Below are 26,975 nucleotides of genomic sequence, written 5' to 3'. Positions count from 1 at the left end.
GCTTTGAGAGTGAAGAGTACACATGGGTCAGGGAGATGTCTGTTGGAGTCCTGGCTGTGGGTTAGGTGGCTTAGAATGGATCCCCAGGAAGTTTTGATATGCTTCTCTGCTTTCTCACTCTCTCATTTCCATTCACGTTCTACTCCCATTAGGAACTGCAATCCTGTGGAATATGTGCCCCTAACCAAAACAGTACAAAATACACTACAAATTCTCAATATGAAAAACATTTTTGCTAAATAGTAAAAACCTGAGCTAAGTGGCATCTCAGGAGCCACCAGTATAGAAGTAGTAGCAGATTCCATTTCCCTTTCTTAATAGGTTTATTAGGGGAAAATCTACAAGATGGATGTTTTATTTTGTTTTTAGAGACAGTGACTGTTGGGGGAAGGAGGGACCAAGGGAAAGGAGGAGAGGGAGAGAGAGAAAAAGAGAAAGAGAGAGAATCTTAAACAGATTCCATGCCCAGCGTGGAGCCCAGTGCAGAGCCTGACGAGGGCTGATCTCACAACCCTGAGATCATGACCCAAGCTGAAATCAAGAGTTGGATGCTTAATCTACTGAGCCACCCAGGTGCTCCCACAATGTTCTATTCTTATATTGAAGGCTGAAACACGAAGGAGCACCAGGTTAACTACATTCAGTAATTTATCTCCCTCATGCTTAACTGTTAACTAATAGGGCAGGTGATGTCTTATTCAACTACGACAGATTTTTTTTTAATTCCATTTTGTCTTAAAATTCTTATTTGTATCAACCAATTTTTATTTTTTTTTTTATTTTTTTTTTAAATGTTCTTTTTTTTTTTTTTAATTTTTTATTGTTATGTTAATCACCATATATTACATCATTAGTTTTTGGTGCAGTGTTCCATGATTCATTGTTTGTTCATAACACCCAGTGCTCCATGCAGAACGTGCCCTCCTCAATACCCATCACCAGGCTAACCCATCCCCCTACCCCCCTCCCCTCTAGAACCCTCAGTTTGTTTTTCAGAGTCCATCATCTCTCATGGTTCGTCTCCCCCTCTGACATACTCCCCTTTTCTTCCTCTCCTGTTATCTTCTTCTTTTTCTTTTTTCTTAAAATATGTTGCATTATTTGTTTCAGAAGTACAGATCTGTGATTCAACAGTCTTGCACAATTCACAGCGCTCACCGTAGCACATACCCTCCCCAATATCTATCATCCAGCCACCCCATCCCTCCCACCCCCAACCACTCCAGTAACACTCAGTTTCTTTCCTGAGATTAAGAATTCCTCATATCAGTGAGGTCATGTGATACATGTCTTTCTCTGATTGACTTATTTCACTCAGCATAACACCCTCCAGTTCCATCCACGTCGTTGCAAATGGCAAGATCTCATTCCTTTTGATGGCTGCATAATATTCCATTGTGTATATATACCACATCTTCTTTATCCATTCATCTGTCGATGGGCATCTTGGCTCTTTCCACAGTTTGGCTATGGTGGACATTGCTGCTATAAACATTGGGGTACATGTACCCCTTCGGGTCCCTACATTTGTATCTTTGTGGTAAATACCCAGTAGTGCAATTGCTGGATCGAACGGTAGCTCTAATTTCAACTGTTTGAGGAACCTCCATACTGTTTTCCAGAGGGGTTGCACCAGCTTGCATTCCCACCAGCAGTGTAGGAGGGTTCCCCTTTCTCCACATCCCCGCCAACCTCTGTCGTTCCCTGACTTGTTAATTTTAGCCATTCTGACGGGTGTGAGGTGGTATCTCATTGAGGTTTTGATTTGGATTTCCCTGATGCCAAGCGATGTTGAGCACTTTTTCATGTGCCTGTTGGCCATTTGGATGTCTTCTTTGGAGAAATGTCTGTTCATGTCTTCTGCCCATTTCTTGATTGGATTATTTGTTCTTTGAGTGTTGAGTTTGATAAGTTCTTTATAGATTTTGGATACTAGCCCTTTATCTGATACGTCATTTGCAAATATTTTCTCCCATTCTGTCGGTTGTCTTTTGGTTTTGTGGACTGTTTCTTTTGCTGTGCAGAAGCTTTTTATCTTGATGAAATCCCAATAGTTCATTTTTGCCCTGGCTTCCCGTGCCTTTGGCGATGTTTCTAGGAAGAAGTTGCTGCGGCTAAGGTCGAAAAGGTTGCTACCTGTGTTCTCCTTTAGGATTTGGATGGACTCCTGTCTCACGTTTAAGTCTTTCAACCATTTGGAGTCTATTTTTGTGTGTGGTGTAAGGAAATGGTCCAGTTTCATTCTTCTGCATGTGGCTGTCCAATTTTCCCAACACCATTTGTTGAAGAGACTGTCTTTTTGCCATTGGACATTCTTTCCTGCTTTGTCAAAAATAAGTTGACCATAGAGTTGAGGGTCCATTTCTGGGCTCTCAATTCTGTTCCATTGATCTATGTGTCTGTTTTTGTGCCAGTACCATACTGTCTTGATGATGACAGCTTTGTAATAGAGCTGGAAGTCCGGAATTGTGATGCCACCAGCTTTGCTTTTCTTTTTCAGTATTCCTCTGGCTATTCTGGGTCTCTTCTGGTTCCATACAAATTTTAGGATTATTTGTTCCATTTCTTTGAAAAAAGTGGATGGTATTTTGATGGGGATTGCATTGAATGTGTAGATTGCTCTAGGTAGCATTGACATCTTCACAATGTTGATTCTCCCAATCCATGAGCATGGAACGTTTTTCCATTTCTTTGTGTCTTCTTCAATTTCTTTCCTGAGTATTTTATAGTTTTCTGAGTACAGATCCTTTGCCTCTTTGGTTAGATTTATTCCTAGGTATCTAATGGTTTTGGGTGCAATTGTAAATGGGATAGACTCCTTGATTTGTCTCTCTTCTGTCTTGTTGTTGGTGTATAGGAATGCCACTGATTTCTGTGCATTGATTTTATATCCTGCTACTTTACTGAATTCCTGTATGAGTTCTAGCAGTTTTGGGGTGGAGTCTTTTGGGTTTTCCACATACAGTATCATATCATCTGCAAAGAGTGAGAGTTTGACTTCCTCTTTGCCGATTTGGATGCCTTTGATTTCTTTTTGTTGTCTGATTGCTGTGGCTAGGACTTCTAATACTATGTTGAATAGCAGTGGTGAGAGTGGACATCCCTGCCGCGTTCCTGACCTTAGGGGAAAAGCTCTCAGCCTTTCCCCATTGAGAATGATATTCGCTGTAGGTTTTTCGTAGATGGCTTTTATGATATTGAGGTATGTACCCTCTATCCCTATACTCTGAAGAGTTTTGATCAAGAAAGGATGTTGTACTTTGTCAAATGCTTTTTCTGCATCTATTGAGAGGATCATATGATTCTTGTTCTTTCTTTTGTTAATGTATTGTATCACGTTGATTGATTTGCGGATGTTGAACCAGCCTTGCAGCCCAGGAATAAATCCCACTTGGTCGTGGTGAATAATCCTTTTAATGTACTGTTGGATCCTATTGGCTAGTATTTTGGTGAGAATTTTTGCATCCATGTTCATCAAGGATATTGGTCTGTAATTCTCTTTTTTGATGGGGTCTTTGTCTGGTTTTGGGATCAAGGTAATGCTGGCCTCATAAAATGAGTTTGGAAGTTTCCCTTCCATTTCTATTTTTTGGAAGAGTTTCAGGAGAATAGGTATTAATTCTTCTTGAAATGTCTGATAGAATTCCCCTGGGAAGCCATCTGGCCCTGGGCTTTTGTTTCTTGGGAGATTTTTGATGACTGTTTCAATTTCCGTAGTGGTTATAGGTCTGTTCAGGTTTTCTATTTCTTCCTGGTTCAATTTTGGTAGTTGATACATCTCTAGGAATGCACCCATTTCTTCCAGGTTATCTAATTTGCTGGCATAGAGTTGCTCATAATATGTTCTTATAATTGTTTGTATTTCTTTGGTGTTGCTTGTGATCTCTCCTCTTTCATTCATGATTTTGTTGATTTGGGTCATTTCTCTTTTCTTTTTGATCAGTCTGGCCAGGGGTTTATCAATCTTGTTAATTCTTTCAAAGAACCAGCTCCTAGTTTCGTTGATCTGTTCTACTGTTCTTTTGGTTTCTAGTTTATTGATTTCTGCTCTGATCTTTATGATTTCTCTTCTCCTGCTGGGTTTAGGCTTTCTTTGCTGTTCTTTCTCCAGCTCCTTTAGATGTAGGGTTAGGTTGTGTATTTGAGACCTTTCTTGTTTCTTGAGAAAGGCTTGTATTGCTATATACTTTCCTCTCAGGACTGCCTTTGCTGTATCCCAAAGATTTTGAACAGTTGTGTTTTCATTTTCATTGGTTTCCATGAATTTTTTTAATTCTTCTTTAATTTCTTGGTTGACCCATTCATTCTTTAGTAGGATGCTCTTTAGCCTCCATGTATTTGAGTTCTTTCCGACTTTCCTCTTGTGGTTGAGTTCTAGTTTCAAAGCATTGTGGTCTGAAAATATGCAGGGAATGATCCCAATCTTTTGGTACCGATTGAGACCTGATTTGTGACCTAGGATGTGATCAATTCTGGAGAATGTTCCATGGGCACTAGAGAAGAATGTGTATTCCGTTGCTTTGGGATGGAATGTTCTGAATATGTCTGTGAAGTCCATTTGGTCCAGTGTGTCATTTAACATCTTTATTTCCTTGTTGATCTTTTGCTTAGATGATCTGTCCATTTCAGTCAGGGGGGTGTTAAAATCCCCCACTATTATTGTATTGTTGTCAATGTGTTTCTTTGCTTTTGTTATTAATTGGCTTATATAATTGGCTGCTCCCATGTTCGGGGCATAGATATTTACAATTGTTAGATCTTCTTGTTGGATAGACCCTTTAAGTAGGATATAGTGTCCTTCCTCATCTCTTATTACAGTCTTTGTTTTAAAATCTAGTTTGTCTGATATAAGGATTGCCACCCCAGCTTTCTTTTGGTGTCCATTAGCATGGTAAATGGTTTTCCACCCCCTCACTTTCAATCTGGGGGTGTCTTTGGGTGTAAAATGAGTCTCTTGCAGACAGCATATTGATGGGTCTTGTTTTTTAATCCAATCTGATAGCCTGTGTCTTTTGATTGGGGCATTTAGCCCATTTACATTCAGGGTAACTATTGAAAGGTATGAATTTACTGCCATTGTATTACCTGTAAGGTGACTGTTAACTGTCTGTTGTCTGTGTTCGTTTCTGCTCTTTGCTGCTTTTAGGTTCTCTCTTTGCTTAGAGGACCCCTCTCAATATTTCTTGGAGGGCTGGTTTCGTGTTTGCAAATTCTTTTAGTTTTTGTTTGTTCTGGAAGCTTTTGATCTCTCCTTCTATTTTCAATGATAGCCTAGCTGGATATAGTATTCTTGGCTGCATATTTTTCTCGTTTAGTGCTCTGAAGATATCTTGCCAGTCCTTTCTGGCCTGCCAGGTCTCTGTGGATAGGTCTGTTGCCAATCTAATGTTTCTACCATTGTAGGTTACATATCTCTTCTCCCGAGCTGCTTTCAGGATTTTCTCTTTGTCTCTGAGACTCGTAAGTTTTACTATTAGATGTCGGGGTGTTGACCTATTTTTATTGATTTTGAGAGGGGTTCTCTGTGCCTCCTGGATTTTAATGCCTGTTTCCTTCCTCACATTAGGGAAGTTCTCTGCTATAATTTGCTCCAATATACCTTCTGCCCCTCTCTCTCTCTCTTCTTCTTCTGGGATCCCAATTATTCTAATGTTGTTTCGTCTTATCGTATCACTTATCTCTCGAATTCTGCCCTCGTGATCCTGTAGTTGTTTCTCTCTCTTTTTCTCAGCCTCTTTATTTTCTATCATTTGGTCTTCTATATCGCTGATTCTCTCTTCTGCCTCATTTATCCTAGCATTTAGTGCCCCCATTTTTGATTGCACCTCATCAATAGCCTTTTTGATTTCGATTTGGTTAGATTTTAGTTCTTTTATTTCTCCAGAAAGGGTTTCTCTAATAACTTCCACGCTTTTTTCAAGCCCAGCTAGTATCTTTAAAGTCATGATTCTGAACTCTAGGTCCGACATCGTACTAATGTCCGTATTGAGTAGGTCCCTGGCTGACGGTACTACCTCTTGTTCTTTTTGCTGAGGTGATTTCTTTCGTCTTGTCATTTTGTCCAGAGGAGAATAGATGAATGAGAGAACAAAAGGCTAACAGGTTTACTACGTCCCCAGCAAATATACTGTATACAAATCAGAAAAGACCTGAAACCAGGGGAAAAGAAAGGGAAAGAAAGAAAAAAGAAAGAGAAAAAGAAAAAAAAAAAAAGAAAAAAAAGATAAAAACAAAAACAAAACAATCAAAAAAGGCAGAATATGATCAAATATGATCAGGCTAGTGCATAGATCAGTGCCACACACTAGATTTTGGGCGTATTTTGGTCTGTTAGAAAAAAGTGCCTCCTAAAATTTTAAAGGAAGAAAGACATATATGTACAAAATAAGGGTTGATACAATGAAGGGATGGAAGATGACTGTAAAGATGAAAATTATAAAAGATTTTATAAAAGGACTTGGTAAGATAAGTTGTTTGAAAAAATAAAGAAGATTTAAGGAAAAAAAAAAAAAAAGGAAAAAGGGAGAGAATGTGATCAGGCAGGAGACTAGAACAAAGCCATACACTAGTGATTTAGGGTATATTTTGATCTGTTAGAAGAAACTGTACCTCAAAATTTTAAAGAGAGAACAACTTATATATATATGCCAAAAACAAGGATAACTACTATGAAGGGATAAAATATGACTCTAAAAATGAAAAAAAAAATGTTTTTTTTTTTAAAAAAAAGGGATTTATAAGATGTTGGTTGAAAAAGGGAAAAAGAAAAATAAAAAAAAGTCAACAAAAATTAACTTTGATGAAATAATGAATCATGGTAAAAAAAAAAAAAAAAAAAAAAAAAAAAGAAGCCATGAATCTATGTGCAGTATTCCCCTAGCGCTGGCGTTCTCCTATTCTCCTTGATCGATCAACTTGGTCTTGGCTTGCTGGCTGTTTGTGTTGATCTTCTGGGGGAGGGGCCTGTTGCTGTGGTTTCCAAATGTCTTTGCCGGAGGCGGAATTGCCCCGCCCTTGTCGGTCCGGGCTAAGGAAGCTGCTCCAGTTTGCTCTCAGGAGCTTTTGTTCCCTGCAAGCTCTCGGCACAGCTTTGGAGGACCAGGGCGAAAATGGCGGCCTCCCAGTCTCCGCCCGGAGGAGCCGAGAACTCAGGGCCCCACTCCTCAGTGCGCCCCCAGAGAAAAGCAGTCACTCCCGTGTCCCCGGTCTCCGGCCGCTCTCCATGCTCACCCGGCCTGTGATCGAGCGTTGCTATCTCTGGCACCCGACCCCGCTCGGAGTCTCCAAACCCAGCAGATCCCTGCAGTGCGTTCCCGCACTGCTCCTCCCCGGGAAGGAAGGGGAGTCTCCCCGGATCTGCTGCTTGTTGGGTCCTTGCTGGGGGAGCCGTGCCCCGACTGGGCCGCAGATCACAGTTTATGGCAACCCCGAGCTGAGAGCCCGCGACTCTGCTCCGTATCTGCAGCCGGCTTCCCCGCCCCGACACCTGGGAGCTCTGCCGCACTCAGGCACCCCCGGTCTCTCTGTGACCCCAAGGGTCCTGAGACCACACTGTCCCGGGAGGATTCCACCCCCCGCTTAGCCACTGCAGCGACGTCCCTCCGCCGAGCCAACTTTTAAAAGGTCCGATTTTGTGCTCCGCGGCTCTAGCACTTGCCAGAAGCGGCCGGCGGAGGCCCCTCCCCCGCCGTTTATCCTCCCGAATATCGCCTCGGATTCACTTCTCCGCACGTCCTACCTTCCAGTAAGTGGTCGCTTCTCTGTTCAGAGAGTTGTTGCTACTCTCCTGTTCGATCTCCTGTTGAGTTCGTAGGTGTTCAGAATGGTTTGATCCCTATTCAGCTGAATTCCTGAGACCAGACAAAATCTAGGTCTCCTACTCCTCCGCCATCTTGCTCCGCCAACCAATTTTTATTTTTTAAAGATTTATTTATTTTGAGAGAGAGGCAGGGGGGTAAAGGGAGAGGAAGAGAATCTCAAGCAGACTCCCTGCTAGTTGTGGAGACCAATGTGGAGCTCCATCCCACCACCCTGGGATCATGACCTGAGCAGAAATCAAGAGTTGGATGCTCAACTGCCTGTGCCACCCAGGCACCTTGTATCACCTAATTTTTAAAAAAAGACTTAGCCTAACATCGTTCAGATATTATGAAGCTCTATTTAATTTGTATGGTATTTAGTATACCCTAAATACATTAAATACTCGTAAAGAAAGCATAACGTTCATAACACTACTCTATGAGAAAGTTTACTTAGCTTTGAAGGTAAATTTTAATGCTCTTTATAGGACCATGTACTACTTTTGTAGTTAGAAGAAACAGAGAAAACTTTTTTTGGGGAAAAAAAGTTAATACTTACCCATGTGTCTGATATTGTGTGAAATAATTTTGCCTTTTGTAAGTGACATCACTTGAATGCTATTATCCCAGTGTCCAGCACTGAAAAGCAACTTCGCATCATGTGATACTATGAATAGCTTAGAAGTGATCTCCAGCCCTGGAGCAAAGGGACCATTCATACTACGCTGAGTTCTGTAAACACAATTAAATATTAGACTTTTCCTTAAAAGACCACTTAGACTGATACCAACTATTTTTTAAATCTCTCTGAAAAATAAAAACAAATCTGTTCAACTGTTCAATTTGAAATGTCCACTAATGAATGATAACGACTTTCAGAAAATACATTAATCGTATTCATATTTTTCATTACATAAAAAGATACATAACAAATAGTCTCAAGGGTTAAGCTAAAGAAGTTGAGACTGCTGAAGGTGTGTAGAAGATTTAAATCTTGCCTTTCAAAGCCAACTTAGGAAGACTGTCAATTCTGTAAATGGTAGTATCAAAGTATAAAGGACAAGACAAGGATATGACAGGATGAGGAAAGCTGGAAATCAACTGAAACCAGGAATCTACTGCACAGGCAGATAAATGTGTATCTAACAATATCCATGAAGATCATTTTTCACTCAAACTAAAGCAAGCATATGGGTTTTATCTGCTTTCCAGTTAAATAAATACCCGTGAGGTCAGCCAATCTAGATTTTGCAGAAAGACACAATGAAGTTATATGCAACTAACGAATTGTTGAATACTACATCAAAAACTAATGATGTATATACGTTGGCTAATTGAACGTAAAAAAATAAAAAGTGATTGCACTTCAGTGTGTGTACAGAGAATGAGGGCCAATTCTGACAGTTCAGCTCTAGAACTTTATTATTCAATATTAATTTGCTGAAGGTATGCTTTGTGCCAAGTACAACAATACTAAGTCCTAAATGCGAATAAGAAGGAAAAAAGACATTGCTCCTAATAAACATACAGCTAAAACAACTCAGAGTAAGGGAAACATTAATTTAAAATGTAACCTCTGGATATTTAAACAATTAACTAAGGTATGTACAAATAATTAATTAATTAATTAATTAAAAATAATACAATAAAGTAAAATTTAAAAAATTAAAAAATAAACTAAGGTAAATAATAAATTCTCATAAAAAACATACAAGGCTTACTTAAATAACATTATACAACAAAAATACAATCAAGCCTAAAAACTACTAATAATTCGTTTGTTTCTTTTTTTCTTTAAGATTTTATTTATTTGTCAGAGAGAGAGTGCACAAGCAGGGGGAGAGGGGGAGTGGCAGCTGGAGGGAGAAGCAGGCTCCCCGCTGAGCAAGGAGCCTGATGCAGGGCTCAATTCCAGGACCCTGGGATCATGACCCAAGCCAAAGGCAGACACTTAACCAAGTCACCCAGGTATCCCTAATTTCTGTTTCTATAATGATATTATAGAAATTGTTTTATCCTTAAGCCAGTATTCAAGTCAGGAAAAGGGAAAGAGGGAAGAAAATCTGCGGTTCTACTGTATTACTTTCAAAATGACACCAATCAATTTAGTTGTTTTTCCTGGCAATAAGGTACCAGCTGCACCTGTTTTGCTTTAAATGTTCATTTACTTACTTTGGATTTGTTACAGTTTGATCTTTGATGAATGTAAAGTAATTAGAAATGTTTCTGTCATAAGGCAGCCATCCATGGGTTCCAACAATGTAATTCATGCTTACTGTTATCTGGAAAAGAACACATGAAGACAAAAATGAAATAAAAGATTAAAGAAAGCAGCACTAAATAACCAAATGCTCACATGATGTTATCATTTATCATTTAAGGAATAATGTGGGATTGTGTACTTAAAGCACAAAATTCATTAAATCTTTTTTTAAGATTTTATTTTTAGGTAATCTCTACACCCAAAGTGGGGCTCAAACTCACAACCCTGAAATCACATGTTCTACTGACTGAGCCAGCCAGGTGCCCTGCATAAAGTCAAAAGTTCTTTATTTTTATCTTTATTTTTAGTTTATCTTATATCTCGTGGCAAGAAAAGTCCAATGTATCTTTTTTTTTTTAAGATTTTATTTATTTATTTGAGAGACAGAGAAGAGCATGAGCAGGGGGAGGGGCAAAGGGAGAGGGACAAGCAGACTCCCCACTGAGTGGAGAGCCCAACGTGGGGCTCAATTCCAGGACCCTAAGGTCATGACCTGAGACTGTCAGATGCTCAACTGACTGAGCCACCCAGGCGCCTCTGTATCTTTCTTTAGTGAGATAATCTTCCTCATTATTTCTCAAAGATTACTAGCATCTATTAGTTGGCAGTCAGAAGACATTAAAAGTCATTAAAAGAAATTAGAAGCTCTCTCTTCTTAGTGACAGAGTGAATATTTTTTTTAAAGATTTATTTATTTGAGAGACAGCAAGTGAGTGAGTGCAGGGAGGAGGGGCCGAGTGAGAGAGAGAATCCCAGGCAGACTCCCCTCTGAGCATGAAGCCTGATGCAGGGCTTTCTCTCACAACCCTAAGATCATGACCTGAGCCAAAATCAAGAGTCAGAGCAGAGGCTTAACCAACTGAGCGACCCAGGTGCCCCCTACAGTGAATATTCTTTTGAAAAATGAAAAGATTCTCCCATAGATTATAAAAGATTACCAAAGAGATAACTTAAAGAAATACAGGTATTAAAGGTGAAAATCACAAGAATTCTACCATTGAAAAGCACTTTTTTTTTTGGATATATCTTTCTAGACCTTTTTTCTAAGCAAACAAACAATACGCATAATTAGAAAAATAGGTTTAATTCTGGAATCTCTACTGTTCCCTGTGCTATACTCTATTGTTATAATTTGTACATGACAAAATGAGAATCAGACAGACCTAGGTTTGGTCAGTGTGCCTGGGTCCCAGATCCCTTACTTGCTAGCTCTGCAACTACGAGCAAATTAATTACTTCCGAGTTTTAATTTCTCATCTGTACAAGGGAAATAATAATAATGCCTATCTCACAGGATTGTCAGGTGGATTAAATTACAAAATTCACGTAAAGCACTCACTAACAAGTCCTGAGTGTGTATCTTAATCAATTCTGTATTATTTCTTATTTTCATTCTTTTACTGCCTTATGATATATTGTAACAGATGATGTTATATCCTACTTTTCTTGTACAAAATTTTCTGGTATTTTCAGATATTTATTATTCCAAACAAACTTTAGAATTACAGTTAACTACTTGCTGGGCTCCGTCTTAGGACCCTGACATCACAACCTGAGACGAAACCAAGAGCTGGATGCTTAACTGACTGTGCCACCCAGGCACCCACAGAAAATACATTTTTATATTTGATCAAAATAATTCCATAAAAATCTTCTTTATTATTTTTAAGAAGTCTTAAAAAATGTACTTTCTCAATTTTTTTTATAGTTATAATGTATTTGGATGTAGCAGTGTGAAAAAACTATAATCGACTTACCAGTAACTCAGGACTGCCTTGAGACATAAAAGAACGAGACTGATTTTTGGGGACAATGGCCTTTATTAGTGGAACACCATCACTAATTCCCTATAAAATAAAGACAGAGGCTTAGTGGCTGGTTCTGCTTATCTTTATTAGGTTTAAGTCATTGAAAACTTCTATTTCCTTAAATAAGAATGAACCCTGTGATACAGCATTTTATTCTACCAAACATTTTATTCTACCAAAACATATCATTTAATTAAAATGTAGAAAAGGAGAATCACTATGCTGTATACTTAAACTAATGTAATGCTGTGTGTCAAATATACTTTAATTTAAAAAAAAGGCTAAAAAAATATAGGAAAGGAACTATGTACCAGGTTTGGGTGGCATACTTGAAACTTCTAAAACCCATCATTTTCTTGTATTCTACTTCTCTGCTGTGAAACAGAAATGCAGATTTCAAGGAGCATCAACCATTAAAACAGCCAGTGATTTAGAATCTTTCCTTTTTCCTTGCCATACTGACATGAATATAAAGTAGAAAATACAGACCATATAAGAGTATACTGCTCAATTAAGTCAAATACGACAACTGGCTATATTTTTGTAGAATTTCCCTTTGGGTTTAACTTTTAAAACATAGATCTATTCCATTAAGTGAGGCAATCCCTGATGCTGTAACAATAGGGCCAGAAAATACAGTTCTCAGAAAATATCTGCCATTATCTTATTACAACATGAAAGAGAATAGTGATTTGAACTAAGTTTTTTGATGTAACAATAGTTCATATATTATACCTCACATTTATTAAACTATAACCTAACACTATTGGGTATATACTATGTGCCAGGTGCTATTCTAAGAGTCTTATATAAATTAAATAATGAATTATAAACCATATAAAATTAGTCCCTATCTTTTCTCTTCACTCTGTGAATCAAGAGAACTTACATTTGAACAAACATAAATGAACATGGCATTTGAAGAAATCCATTTATTAGGCCTTTGCTTTCACTACTACCTCTGTTTTCTTCACCATTTTAACAACTAGGAAGAGATAACCTACAGAGAGGCCTTCTCTTTTCATATGAATGAGTGGGGAAATACCCTCCCCTATGATAACAAAAAGGGATTAACAGATTATTAGTACCCCAGGATATCTATTGTGTTCTTTGTCCTGCTCTAGATACTGGTCCTGGGAATAGCTACCCTGTGACATAGTGGGTACAAAGGGACAAATGTCACTGAATCTGCAGATGGAACTTGGAATGCATTATTCTATAAAAACAATGTCACAAATGATTAGACATGATGAAATCATTTTATCACCGTTGCATAATATAGTACAACATATCCATCAGATTATGTGTTAAATAATGGGTTGCCCTATGTGCAGTAAAGAGTAAACACAGCAGGCTCGAAACAACTCTCCTTAGAAAGGCCTTCCTGCAAGGTAGGCCCTTGGCTGGCATCTGGGAACTTGGCGGGCAGAGTTCCCTGCACAGATAAAACTTGTCCTCAATGACAAAAGTGGTTCGCTACTCCTAGATTATTTGTGCAAACAACATGGTTTATGCTGAAGATCCTAATTTCTCCTGGGAGTCTGGAATTTTGCCATGTGGTAGGCAGAGGTTACCTATGTGACCAGCCCCCAGTAAATACCCTGGGTGTTGAGTCTTAATGAGCTTCCCTGGTTAGATAAACATGTGTTTTCACATTTCATTACTGGGAGAATTAAGCATGTCCTATGTGACTCTCCTGGGAAAGGATTCTTGGATGCTTGTACCTGGTTTCCCCCATATTCCACCTCATGTGCTTTTGCCCTTTGCTGATGTTGTTTTGTATCCTTTCACTGTAATAAACTTTAGTTGATATGTTGAATACTGTGAGTCCTTCTAGCAACCACCAAACCTGAGGATGGTCTTGGGGACCCAGAACACATCTAGGAATTAGTCATCATTTCTTTTTTCTTTCTTTCTAAAAGTTAAGCTCTATGCCTAAGGTGGGATTTGAACTCACCATCCCAAGATCAAGAGTCACATGTTTTACTGACTGAGCCAGCCAGGGGCCCCAAATTAGTCATCATTTCTAAGCACTGTTTCTATGTATGTTGAGTTCCAGGCAACTGACTTAGATACTTTGGGAAAACAACTGAATCTGGAGAGTTTGTATTGTTAAACACTAAATAACTATATCTCACTAAACATGAGTCTAGGAAAGGAGCAGCAAGAGTTATGAAGTGCTTTCAGAAACATGGGAAAACATTTACATTAAACTACTACAGAAAATACTACAACATTATTCATTTGAATAAACTCAGTAGAAAGCTAACTATAATAGAAACGTCCTAAAATTTTTTTATACCAAATTATCAAAAAATTCTATAAAGATTTCCCATGATACTGAACCTAAGAAACACATTATAATGATGCTCTAATGCAGGATTGGACAAATTTGGCCTATGGTACAAGTGCAGCCTACCACCTGTTTTATAGGCTGTGGGTAAGCAAAGAATGGTTTTTACATTTTTAAATGGTTCTATTTAAACTGGTTACATATGTACCTACATAACATGCTTGATTTTGCCTTTTGACTACAGAGTCCAAAATATTTACTATCTGGCCCTTTAAGAAAAGTTTACCAATGTCTATCGTATTGCATGAGAGTTATTGCTTATTCCACACATTTCCAAACTATTCTTAATAACTTTTTATCATCATTTTTTCTTCTTGCCAAGAATATTATGTCTTAACCAAATTCAAAGGTATAAATGCATTTCATATTCACATGCTGAACCGTTCAAAGTAATTCAACATGTATAAACATTTGAATTTAAAATACTCTTTCAATTATAGCATTAACTATCTTGTTTTACTTGATTATTCCTTCTGATATCAGCAATTAACAATCTGACTTATTGGGCCATATTTTATAAATGAGCAGACACTATAATTAGGAGGTATTTTACACTCCCTCTGCATATCATTTCAGCTGTCATGAAAAGCAATTTAAATCAAATTATTTATTCTTCCTTGTCTGGAAAATGTGATGTAGAATAAAGCAAGCCAAGATAAACAGGTCTCAGTACCACTCGGCAGCAAACAAAAACTTCCAGTAAGATTGTTTTAAAAATCCAAGAACATATTATTGCAACATTATTTACTATTTTGGATTAAATATTATGACCCCTCCCTTTACAGAATAAAAGGAGCACTGACTGGTATATAGAATTCACAGAGAAAATGCTTTGATATTACCAAGTTGGATATTACCTCTATAAAAAATGACTTGAGTTCAGAGAGGTGTTGAAATAGGTTTAGGGTTGAAGTGTCTGTTTTGGTCTGCTTCTGCACTGTTTCTTCTGCTGACAATCTAGGAGGATGTGGTTCCTTCAAAATAATTTTAAGAAAAAACAATTCCATAACTATATTAAGACATCTCTCACTGTACTCCTTTGTACATACCGGGCTCTAGATATACTGGATTACATACCATGCACTGTTGACAAATTCTATGCCACTGTTCAGACTACTCCTTCAGCAGAGTTTTTACCCTGTTCATTTCTAGAGTAACCCTACTTCTACTCTAAAGTTTTTCTTACTGATGTATTCTTGAATTTCTAAGCTAGAATTAATTATTCTCTTTTATTATTTTTACCAACACATTGCTTTGTTTAGTATTTTATTTAGTAATTATTTCTATGTTGGATTACATAGTTGTTTATGGTCTATCTTTTCCAACCAGGCAATGGGTATCTTTTTTAAGATTATTATTATATTTTTTTTAAGAAATCTCTACACCCAATGTGGGGCTTGAACTCAACAACCCCGAGATCAAGAGGTGCACACTCCACCAACTGAGCTAGTCAGGTACCCTTAGGTAAAAGGTATCTTAAAATCAGAAAACAAATCTTATTCATTTTTGGATTTTTGATACCTAGAATCGTATATAAGTATGACAGATGCTTAATAAATACTTGGTAAAATTAAATGAATCATTCAAAAGTCAAAATTTATATGGGTGAATCCTTATTTCCTGAAATAAAATCAAAATGTCAATACTATTAGAATCAAATTATAAATATTGCTCCATCTGTTTTCAAATAAATTATTCTTCCTTAACTTTAATGTCAGCAACATAGAACAGTGTTATCTTCATTAATAAGAAGTAAATGGCAAATCAAATTAACAAGCAAAAGGCATAATTAAAATGCAGAACAGAATTTCATCTAAAGGGGATTTTTCCTATCCCCATCACAACATATTAGATTATAGAAAAATAATATGACAGCTATAAGTACCTCAATATTTAGCTCTCAATCCATACGAGTATTTATTCACTTTATTTTAAATCAAAGGCTGACTGGGAATTAAGATGGTGGAGGAGTAGAGGGACCCTAAGTTTGTCTCAACCCTCAAATACAACTAGATAGTTATCAAATCATCCTGAACACCCAAGAAATCAATTGGAGGTCTGAGAAAAGAAATGCTGCAGGTCTACAAGTAGAAAAGCAACAACTGTTTGGAAGGTAGGAGGCACAGAGACTTGAATCTGGTGTGATATAGCTGAGGATACAGCAGTGGGGAGGGGGGCCTACTTAATGAGGCTACCACAAAGTATTATAAGCAGCGGAGTGCAAAATCAGAACTTCTAGAAGACTGCAACTACAGTGAGGGACATGCTTGGCTTAAAGATGCTCAGATGGTGACGTGGGGCAGAACCCCAGGTGTCACAGCGTGATCTGAGGATCCCTGGGGTCACAAGAAGAATGTGTGGCAGCTCAGTACGGCACAGTTCCCAGGTATAGAAGTGTAGAAGCCACCTGAGAACAGCGAGTCTAAGTGCCAGCTTTCTGCTCTGTGTTGCCCTAAACTGATCCCCTGCATGATCAAGTGACTGCTTTCCTGAGACAGGTCCGCCAAATGGCAGAAGTGTGGCGAGACCATCCCTGGGAAGAACAGCGCAGGTCCAAACCGTGGGAGTCCCTAAACTTTGGAGTTTTAAAACTCAGGCGCGTGCCTGGGATAAAAAAGCTTGGACACAGGCAGGGTGAACACAGAGTTCTGACAGAAACGGGGGAGACAAGAGTGATTGAGTGCTTTTCTGTGAGGGCTCACTGAAGAGTGGGGAGTGCAAGTTTTCAGCTCCAGGGCTGGAAAGCAGAATGCTGCCATATCCATCATGCCCATCTCTGCTGAAGTCTTCAGGGAGCGAAAGAGCAGCACCTAGTGGAGCCTAGAGCCACTTACACCAAGCCCTGCCTCCTTGTGCACTGCAGGCGCATTTCCACTATGGCAATTCCACCTGAGAATCAGCATAGCGGGGCCCTTCCCCCAGAAGACCAGCACAAACAACTCCCTTGCACCAAGTCTACTGATCATAGAGGGCTGAAAAACTTTGGCTCTAGGGGAAAACAGTACCTAGCATTCTTTATATTTTTATTCTTTAGTTGTTATTTTATTCTTTTCCAATTTTTTTAATCCTTTTTTAATTTTCACTTTTATAAACATTACATATATGTTTTATTTTTTGTTTCTTTTCATTGTATTTATATATTTTTTTCTTATTTTGGGATCTAGTTTATTTTATTTTTAAGATTTTATTTATTTATTTGAGAGAGTGAGAGATCATGAGCAGGGGGGAAGGGTAGAGGGAGAAGCAAACTCCCCACTGAGCAAGGAGCCCAATGTGGGACTCGATACCAGGGCCCTGGGATCATGACCTGAGCTGAAGGCAGAGGCTTAACCAACTGAGCCACCCACGTGCCCAGGATCTAGTTTCTTTTAACAAGTAGACTAAAACACATCCAGGATTTAGTTTCTTTCTGTTGCTGTTATTGTTTTTTTTCTTTTTCTTTTCTTTTCTGGACAAAATGACAAGACAGAGAAATTCACCCCAAAAGAAAGAACAGGAGGTAGTACTCACAGCCAGGGATTTAATCAATACAGATATAAGTAAGATATCTGAACTAGAATTTAAAACAATGATTATAAAGATACTAGTTGGGCATGAATAAAGTAGAGAAGACACTAGAGAAGAATCCCTTACTGTAGAGATAAAAGAACTAAAATCTAGTCAGGTCAAAATTTAAAATGCTATAACTGAGATACAGACCAAGTAGAGGCCATAAAAACAAGGCTGAAGAAAGCAGAAGAGTGAATCAGTAATATAGAAGATAAAATTACAGAAAGTAATGAAGCTGAAAAGAAGAGGGAAATAAAACTATTAAGAGCATGAAGGTAGACTTAGGGAACTCAGTGATTCCAAAAAGCAAAATAATATCTGTATTAGAGAAGTCCCAGAAGAAGAGCGGGAAAAAGGGGACAGGTTTATATGAACAAATCATGGCTGAGAACTTTCCTAACCTAGGGAAGGAAACACGCATTCAAGTCCAAGAGGCACAGAGAACTCCCCACAAAAGCAACAAAAATAGGTCAACACCATGACATATTATAGTGAAACTTACAAATTACAAAGATAAAGAGAAAATCCTGAAAGCAGCTTGGGACAAGAGGTCCTTAACCTACAAGAGTAGACATGTAAGGCTGACAGCAGACATGTCCACAGAGACCTGGTAGGTCAGAAAGGACTGGTATGATATATTCAACGAGCTAAATGGGAAAGATATGCAGCCAAGAATACTTTATCCAGTAAGGCTGTAATTCAGAATAGGAGGAGAGATAAAAACTCCAAGATAAACAAAAACTAAAGGAATTTGTGAACACTAAAGCAGCCCGGATTAAAGGGGGCCATCTGAGCAAAAGAGAGGCCAAAAGTAACTAAGACCAGAAAGGAACAGAGACAATCTACAGGAACAGCGACTTTATAGGTAATACAATGGCACTAAATTCATATTTTCAATAATTACTCTGAAAGTAAATGGACTAAATGCTCCAATCAAAAGACACAGGGTATCAAAATGGATAAAAAAACAAGACCCATTCATATGCTGCCTAAAAGAGACTAATTTCAGACCCAAAGACACCTCCAGATTGAAAGTGAGGGGGTAGAGAACCATTTATTATGCTAATGGACATCAAAAGAAAGCTGGAGTAGCCATCCTTATATCAGACAAACTAGATTTCAAATTAAAGACTGTAATAAGAGATGAAGAAGGACACTGTATCATAATTGAAGGGTCCATCCAACAGGAAGATCTAACATTTGTAAATACTTATGTCCCTAACTTGGGAGCAGCCAAATATATAAATCAATTAATAACTTAAAGAAAGTCATTGATAATAATACAATAACAGTAGGAAACATCAAAACCCCACTCACAACAATGGACAGATCACCTAAGCAAAAGATCAACAAGGAAACAAGGGCTTTGAATGACACACTGGACCAGATGGACTTCACAGATATAATCAGAGCATTTCATCCTAAAGCAGCAGAATACACATTTTTTTAGAGTGCACACGGTACATTCTCCAGAAGAGATCACATACTGGGTCACAAATCAGGACTCGACCAGTACAAAGAAGACTGAGATCATACCATGCGTTTTTTTGGACCAGAATGCTATTAAGCATGAAGTGAACCACAAGAAAAAATTTGGAAGGACCACAAATACATGAAGGTTAAAGAACATCCTACTAAAAAATGAATAGGCCCATCAGGAAATTAAAGAAGAATTAAAAATAAATACATGGAAGCAAATGAAAATGAAAGCACGACAGTTCAAAACCTTTGGAATGCAGCAAAGGTGGTCCAGAGTGAAGTAAATAGCAATACATGCCTTCCTCAAGAAACAAGAAAAGGCTCAAATACACAGCCTAAACTTACACCTACAGGAGCCAAAGAACAGCTAATAAAGCCTAAACCCAGCAGGAGAAGATAATTAATAAAGATTAGAGCAGAAATCAATGAAATGGAAACCAAGGAACAGTAGAACGGATCAGTGAAACTAGCAGCTGGTTCTCTGAAAGAATTAATAAGATCGATAAACCCCTGGCCAGACTTATCAAAAAGAAAAGAGAAAGGACCCAAATAAATAAAATCATGAATGAAAGAGGAGAGATCACAACCAATACCAAAGAAATACAGACAATTATAAGTGAATATTATGATCAATTATATGCCAACAAATCAGGCAATCTGAGACATGGATAAATTCCTAGAAATATATGAACTACCAAAACTGAAACAGGAGGAAATAGAAAACCTGAACAAACCCATAACCAGCAAAGAATTTGAATCAGTAATTTGAATCTCCCAATAAACAAAAGCCCAGGGCTGGATGGCTTGCCCGGAGGAATTCTACCAAACATTTGAAGAATTAATACCCATTCTTCTGAAACTTCCAAAAAATAGAAATGGAAGGAAAACTTCCAAACTCATTCTCTGAGGCCAGTGTTACCTTGATCCCAAAACCAGACAAAGACCCCACCAGAAAGGAGAATTACAGGCCAATATCCCTGATGAATATGGATGCAAAAATTCTCAACAAGATACTAGCTAATAGGGATCTAACAGTACATTAAAAGGATAATTCACCATGACCAAGAGGAATTTATTCCTGGCTGCACAGGTGGTTCAACATCTGCAAATCAATCAACATAATCTACCACATTAATGAAAGAAAGGATAAGACCATATGATCCTCTCAACAGATGCAGAAAAAAGATTTGACAAAATACATAATCTTTTCTTGATAAAAACCCTCCACAATGTGGGGATAGAGGGAACATACCTCAACATCATAAAGGCCATATATGAAAGATCCACAGTGAGTATCATTCTCAGTGGGGAAAAACTGAGAGCTTTTCCTTTACGGTCAGGAACATGACAGGAATGTCCACTATCACCACTGCTGTTCAAAACAGTACTAGAAGTCCTGCCTCAGAAATCATTAAATAAAAAGAAATAAAAGGCATCCAAATCGGTAGGGAAGAAATCAAACTTTCACTATCTGCAGATGACGTGATACTCTATGTAGAAAACCTGAAAGATTCCGCCAAAAAATTACTAGAACTGATACAGGAATTCAGCAAAATCGCAGGATATAAAAATCAATACACAGAAGTCTCTTGTATTTCTATAGACTAACAGTGAAGCAGCAGAAGAGAAATCAAGGAATCAATCCTGTTCACAATTGTACCAAAAACTGTAAGATACCAAGGAATAAATCTAACCAAAGAGGTAAAAGATTTGTACTCTGAAAACTACAGAACACTCATGAAAGAAATTTAGGAAAGACAAAAAGAAATGGAAAGGGTCTGGAGGAGCAAGATGGCTGAGGAGTAGGTGACCTGGATTTCGTCTGGTCTCAGGAATTCAGCTGGATAGGGATCAAACCATTCTGAACACCTACGAACTCAACAGGAGATCAAAGAAAAGAATAGCAACGACTCTCTGAACAGAAAAGTGACCACATGGAAGGTAGGAGTGCGGAGAAGTGAATCTGAAGTGATATTCGGAAAGATAGACAGCGGGGGAGGGGGCCTCTGACGGCGCTTCTGGCAACTGAGAGAGCAGCAGAGCACAAAATCAGAACTTTTAGAAGTTGGCTATGCTGAGGGACATTGCTCCAGTGGCTAAAGGGGGGGGGGGGGTGGAACCCTTGCTGGGACAGTGTGGTCTCAGGACCCTCGGGATCACAAAAAGACTGGGGGTGCCTGAGGCAGAGCTCCCAGGTATCCCAGCAGGGAAGCCGGCTGCAGAGACGGAGCCGAGGAGTGGGCTCTCAGCTCGGGGTTGGCATAAACCGTGATCCGTGGCAGTTGGGCCACTGCTCCTCCAGCAGGGACCCAACAAGCGGCAGATCTGGGGAGACTCCCCTTCCTCCCCTGGGAGAAGCGGCACGGGAGTGCACCACAGGGATCTGCTGGGTTTGGAGACTCCACACGGGGTCGTGAACCAGAGACAGAAACGCTGGGTCACAGGCTGGGTGAGCACGGAGTGCCACCAGAGACCTGGGAGATGGGAGTGATTGACTGCTTTTCTCTGGGGGCGCACTGAGGAGTGGGGCCCTGAGTTCTTGGCTCCTCCGGGTTGGAGATTGGGAGGCGGCCATTTTCACTCTCGTCCTCCAAAGCTGCAGGGAAAGCTTGCAGGGAACAAAAGCTCCGGAGAGCAAATCCCGGACCTGGCAAGGGCGGGGCAATTCCACCTTGGGCAAAGACATTTGGGAACCACGACAACAGGCCCCTCCCCCAGAAGATCAGCAAGCACAGCCAGCTAAGACCGAGGTTACTGATGAATGAGAAAGGCAGAACTCCAGTGCTAGGGGAATACTGCACATAGAATTCACGGCTTTTTTACCATGATTCTTTAGTCTTTCAAAGTTAATTTTTTTTAACTGTCTTTTTTTTTAAAAATATTTCCTGTTCCCATTTTCAACCAACATCTTATCAATTCCTTTTTTAAAAACTATTTTTATTTTTCATTTTTAGAGTCATATTCTATCCCTTCGTAGTAGTTACTCTTATTTTTGGTATATTATATATATATATAGATAGATAGATAGATATAAGTTTTTCTCTCTTTAAAATTTTGAGATACAGTTTCTTCTAACAGATCAAAACATACCCTAAATCTCTAGTGTATGGCTTTGTCCTAGTCTCCTGCCTGATTACGTTCTCTCCCTTTTTTTTAAAAATACTCTCTTTTTTCAACGAACTTCTTATCAATTCCTTTTATAAAATCTTTTATAATTTTCATCGTTACAGTCATATTACATCCCTTCATTGTATTAACCCCTATTTTTGTACATATATATGTTTTTCTTTCTTTAAAATTTTGGGAGGCACTTTCTTTTAACAGACCAAAATATGCCCAAAATCTAGTGTGTGGCACTGATCTATGCACCAACCTGATCATATCTGATATTTTTTTTTGTTTTGTTTGTTTTTATCTTTTTCTTTTTTCTTTCTTTCCCTTTCTTTCCCCCCGGTTTCAGGTCTTTTCTGATTTCTTTAGTGTATATTTTTTGGGGACATTGTTACCCTGTTAGCATTTTCTTCTCTCATTCATCTATTCTCCTCTGGACAAAATGACAAGATGGAAAAAATCACCTCAACAAAAAGAACAAGAGGCAGTACCGACTGCCAGGGACCTTATCAATATGGACATTAATAAGATGTTGGAACTAGATTTCAGAATGATGATTTTAAAGATACTAGCTGGGCTTGAAAAAAGCATGGAAGTTATTAGAGAAACCCTTTCTGGAGAAATAAAAGAACTAAAATCTAACCAAGTCGAAATCAAAAAGGCTATTAATGAGGTGCAATAAAAAATGAAGGCTCTAACTGCTAGGATAAATGAGGCAGAAGAGAGAATTAGTGATACAGAAGACCAAATGATGGAAAATAAAAGAAGCTGAGAAAAAGAGAGATAAACAACTAGTGGATCACGAGGGCAGAATTCGAGAGATCAACTGATACCACAAGGAAAAACAACATTAGAATAATTGGGATCCCAGAAGAAGAAGAAAGAGAGAGGGGGGCAGAAGGTATATTGGAGCAAATTATAGCAGAGAACTTCCTTAATTTGGGAAGGAAACAGGTATCAAAATCGAGGAGGCACAGAGAATCCCCCTCAAAATCAATAAAAACAGGTCAACACCCCAACATCTAATAGTAAAACATACAAGTCTCAGAGACAAAGAGAAAATCCTGAAAGCAGCTCAGGAGAAGAGATATGTAACCTACAATGGTAGAAACATTAGACTGGCAACTGACCTATCCACAGAGACTTGACAGGCCAGGAAGGACTGGCAGGATATATTCAGAGCACTAAATGAGAAAAATATGCAGCCAAGAATACTATATCCAGCTAGACTGTCATTGAAAATAGAAGGAGAGATAAAAAGCTTCCAGGACAAACAAAAACTAAAGGAATTTGCAAACACGAAACCAGCCCTACCAGAAATATTGAAAGGGGTCCTCTAAGCAAAGAGAGAGCCTAAAAGTAACATACACCAGAAAGGAACACAGACAATATACAGTAACAGTCACCTTACAGGCAATACAACAGCACTCAATTCATATCTTTTAATAGTTACCCTGAATGTAAATGAGCTAAATACCCCAATCAAAAGACACAGGGTATCAGACTGGATAAAAACACAAGACCCATCGATATGCTGTCTGTAAGAGACTCATTTTAGACCCAAAGACACCCCCAGATTGAAAGTGAGGGGGTGGAAAACCACTGACCATGCTAATGGACACCAAAAGAAAGCTGGGGTGGCAATCCTTATATCAGACAAATTAGATTTTAAACCAAAGACTCTAATAAGAGATGAGGAAGGACACTATATCCTACTTAAAGGATCTAACAATTGTAAATATCTATACCCCTAACATGGGAGCAGCCAATTATATAAGCCAATTAATAACAAAAGCAAAGAAACACATTGACAACAATACAATAATAGTGGGGGACTTTAACACCCCCTCACTAAAATGGACAGATCATCTAAACCAAAGATCAACAAGGAAATAAAGACTTTAAATTTAGACACACTGGACCAAATGGACTTCACAGATATATTCAGAACATTCCATCCCAGGGCGCCGGGGTGGCACAGTTGGTTAAGCGACTGCCCTTAGCTCAGGTCATGATCCTGGAGTCCTGGGATCGAGTCCCACATGGGCTTCCTGCACAGCAGGGAGTCTGCTTCTCCCTCTGACCCTCTTCCCTCTCGTGCTTACTATCTCTCATTCTATCTCTCAAATAAATAAATCTTTAAAAACAAAAAAAATCTTAAAAAAAAAAAAGAACATTCCATCCCAAAGCAACAGAATACACATTCTTCTCTAGTGCTCATGGAACATTCTCCAGAACTGATCACATCCTAGGTCACAAATCAGGTCTCAACTGGTACCAAAAGATTGGGATCATTCCCTGCATATTTTCAGACCACAATGCTTTGAAACTAGAACTCAATCACAAGAGGAAAGTCAGAAAGAACTCAAATACATGGAGGCTAAAGAGCATCCTACTGAAGAATGAATGGGTCAACCAGGAAATTAAAGAATTAAAAAAATTCATGGAAACAAATGAAAATGAAAACACAACTGTTCAAAATCTTTGGGAGACAGCAAATGTGGTCCTAAGAGGAAAGTATATAGCAATACAAGCCTTTCTCAAGAAACAAGAAAAGGCTCAAATACACAACCTAACCCTACACCTGAAGGAGCTGGAAAAAGAACAGCAACTAAAGCCTAAACCCAGCAGGAGAAGAGAAATAATAAAGATCAGAGCAGAAATCAAGGAAATAGAAACCAAAGAACAGTAGAACAGATCAACGAAACTAGGAGCTGATTCTTTGAAAGAATTAACAAGATTGATAAACCCCTGGCCAGACTTATCAAAAAGAAAAGAGAAAGGACCCAAATAAACAAAATCATGAATGAAAGAGGAGAGATCACAACCAACAGCAAAGAAATACAAACAATTATAAGAACATATTATGAGCAACTATATGCCAGCACGTTAGATAATCTGGAAGAAATGGATGCATTCCTGGAGATGTATCAACTACCAAAACTGAACCAGGAAGAAAGAGAAAAACCTGAACAGACCTATAATCACTAGGGAAATTGAAGCAGTCATCAAAAATCTCCCAACAACAAAAGCCCAGGGCCAGATGGCTTCCCAGGGGAATTCTACCAAACATTTCAAGAAGAATTAATACCTATTCTTCTGAAACTGTTCCAAAAAATAGAAATGGAAGGAAAACTTCCATACTCGTTTTATGAGGCCACCATTACCTTGATCCCCAAACCAGACAAAGACCCCATTAAAAAGGAGAATTACAAACCGATATCCTTGATGAACATGGATGCAAAAATTCTCAAAATACTAGCCAATAGGATCCAACAGTACATTAAAAGGATTATTCACCATGACCAAGTGGGATTTATCCCTGGGCTACAAGGTTGGTTCAACATTCTCAAATCAATCAATGTGATACAGTACATTAATAAAAGAAAGAACAAGAACCATATGATCCTCTCAATAGATGCAGAAAAAGCATTTGACAAAGTACAGCATCCTTTCTTGATCAAAACTCTTCAGAGTATAGGGATAGAGGGTACATACCTCAATATCATAAAAGCCATCTATGAAAAACCCACAGCGAATTTCATTCTCAAATGGGGAAAAACGGAGAGCTTTCCCCCTAAGGTCAGGAACGCAGCAGGGATGTCCACTATCACCACCACTGCTATTCAACATAGTATTAGAAGTCCTAGCCACAGCAATCACACAACAGAAAGAAATAAAAGGCATCCAAATAGGCAAAGAAGTGAAACTCTCCCTCTTTGCAGATGATATGATACTTTATGTGGAAAACCCAAAAGACTCCACCCCAAAACTGCTAGAACTCATACAGGAATTCAGTAAAGTGGCAGGATATAAAATCAATGCACAGAAATCAGTGGAATTCCTATACACCAACAACAAGACAGAAGAAAGAGAAATTAAGGAGTCGATCCCATTTACAATTGCACCCAAAACCATAAGATACCTAGGAATAAAATATAACCAAAGAGGCAAAGAATCTGTACTCAGAAAAGTATAAAATACTCATGAAGGAAATTGAGGAGGACACAAAGAAATGGAAATGGAAAAACGTTCCATGCTCATGGATTGGAAGAACAAACATTGTGAAGATGTCAATGCTACCTAGAGCAATCTACACATTTAATGCAATCTCCATCAAAATAAGATCCACTTTTTTCAAAGAAATGGAACAAATAATCCTAAAATTTGTATGGAACCAAAAAAGACCCCCGAATAGCCAGAGGAATGTTGAAAAAGAAAAGCAAACCTGGTGGCATCACAATTCCGGACTTCAAGCTCTATTACAAAGCTGTCATCATCAAGACAGTATGGTACTGGCACAAAAACAGACACATAGATCAATGGAACAGAATAGAGAGCCCAGAAATGGACCCTCAACTCTATGGTCAACTAATCTTCGACAAAGCAGGAAAGAATGTCCAATGGAAAAAAGTCTCTTCAACAAATGGTGTTTGGAAAATTGGACAGCCACATGCAGAAGAATGAAACTGGACCATTTCCTTACACCACACACAAAAATAGATTCCAAATGGTTGAAAGACCTAAATGTGAGATAGGAGTCCATCAAAATCCTAAAGGAGAACACAGGCAGCAACCTCTTCGACCTCAGCCACAGCAACTTCTTCCTGGAA

General features: G+C 38.6%; 1 protein-coding gene across 1 annotated transcript in view; it reads right to left on the bottom strand.

Moving 5' to 3' along the window:
* Nucleotides 1–26,975, bottom strand: part of NBEAL1 (neurobeachin like 1) — a 197,233-nt gene that overhangs the window by 18,013 nt on the left and 152,245 nt on the right. Inside the window, 4 exon segments of the mRNA XM_027589436.2 lie at nucleotides 8,359–8,531; nucleotides 9,972–10,081; nucleotides 11,820–11,909; nucleotides 15,081–15,197. Of these exon segments, the coding sequence (XP_027445237.2) occupies nucleotides 8,359–8,531; nucleotides 9,972–10,081; nucleotides 11,820–11,909; nucleotides 15,081–15,197 (490 nt within the window).

This window comes from Zalophus californianus, chromosome 3 (assembly GCF_009762305.2).
Source record: "Zalophus californianus isolate mZalCal1 chromosome 3, mZalCal1.pri.v2, whole genome shotgun sequence".
NCBI lineage: Eukaryota > Metazoa > Chordata > Mammalia > Carnivora > Otariidae > Zalophus > Zalophus californianus.
Note: the sequence above shows the minus strand (reverse complement) of the source record. Positions and strands in the feature narration are given on the sequence as shown.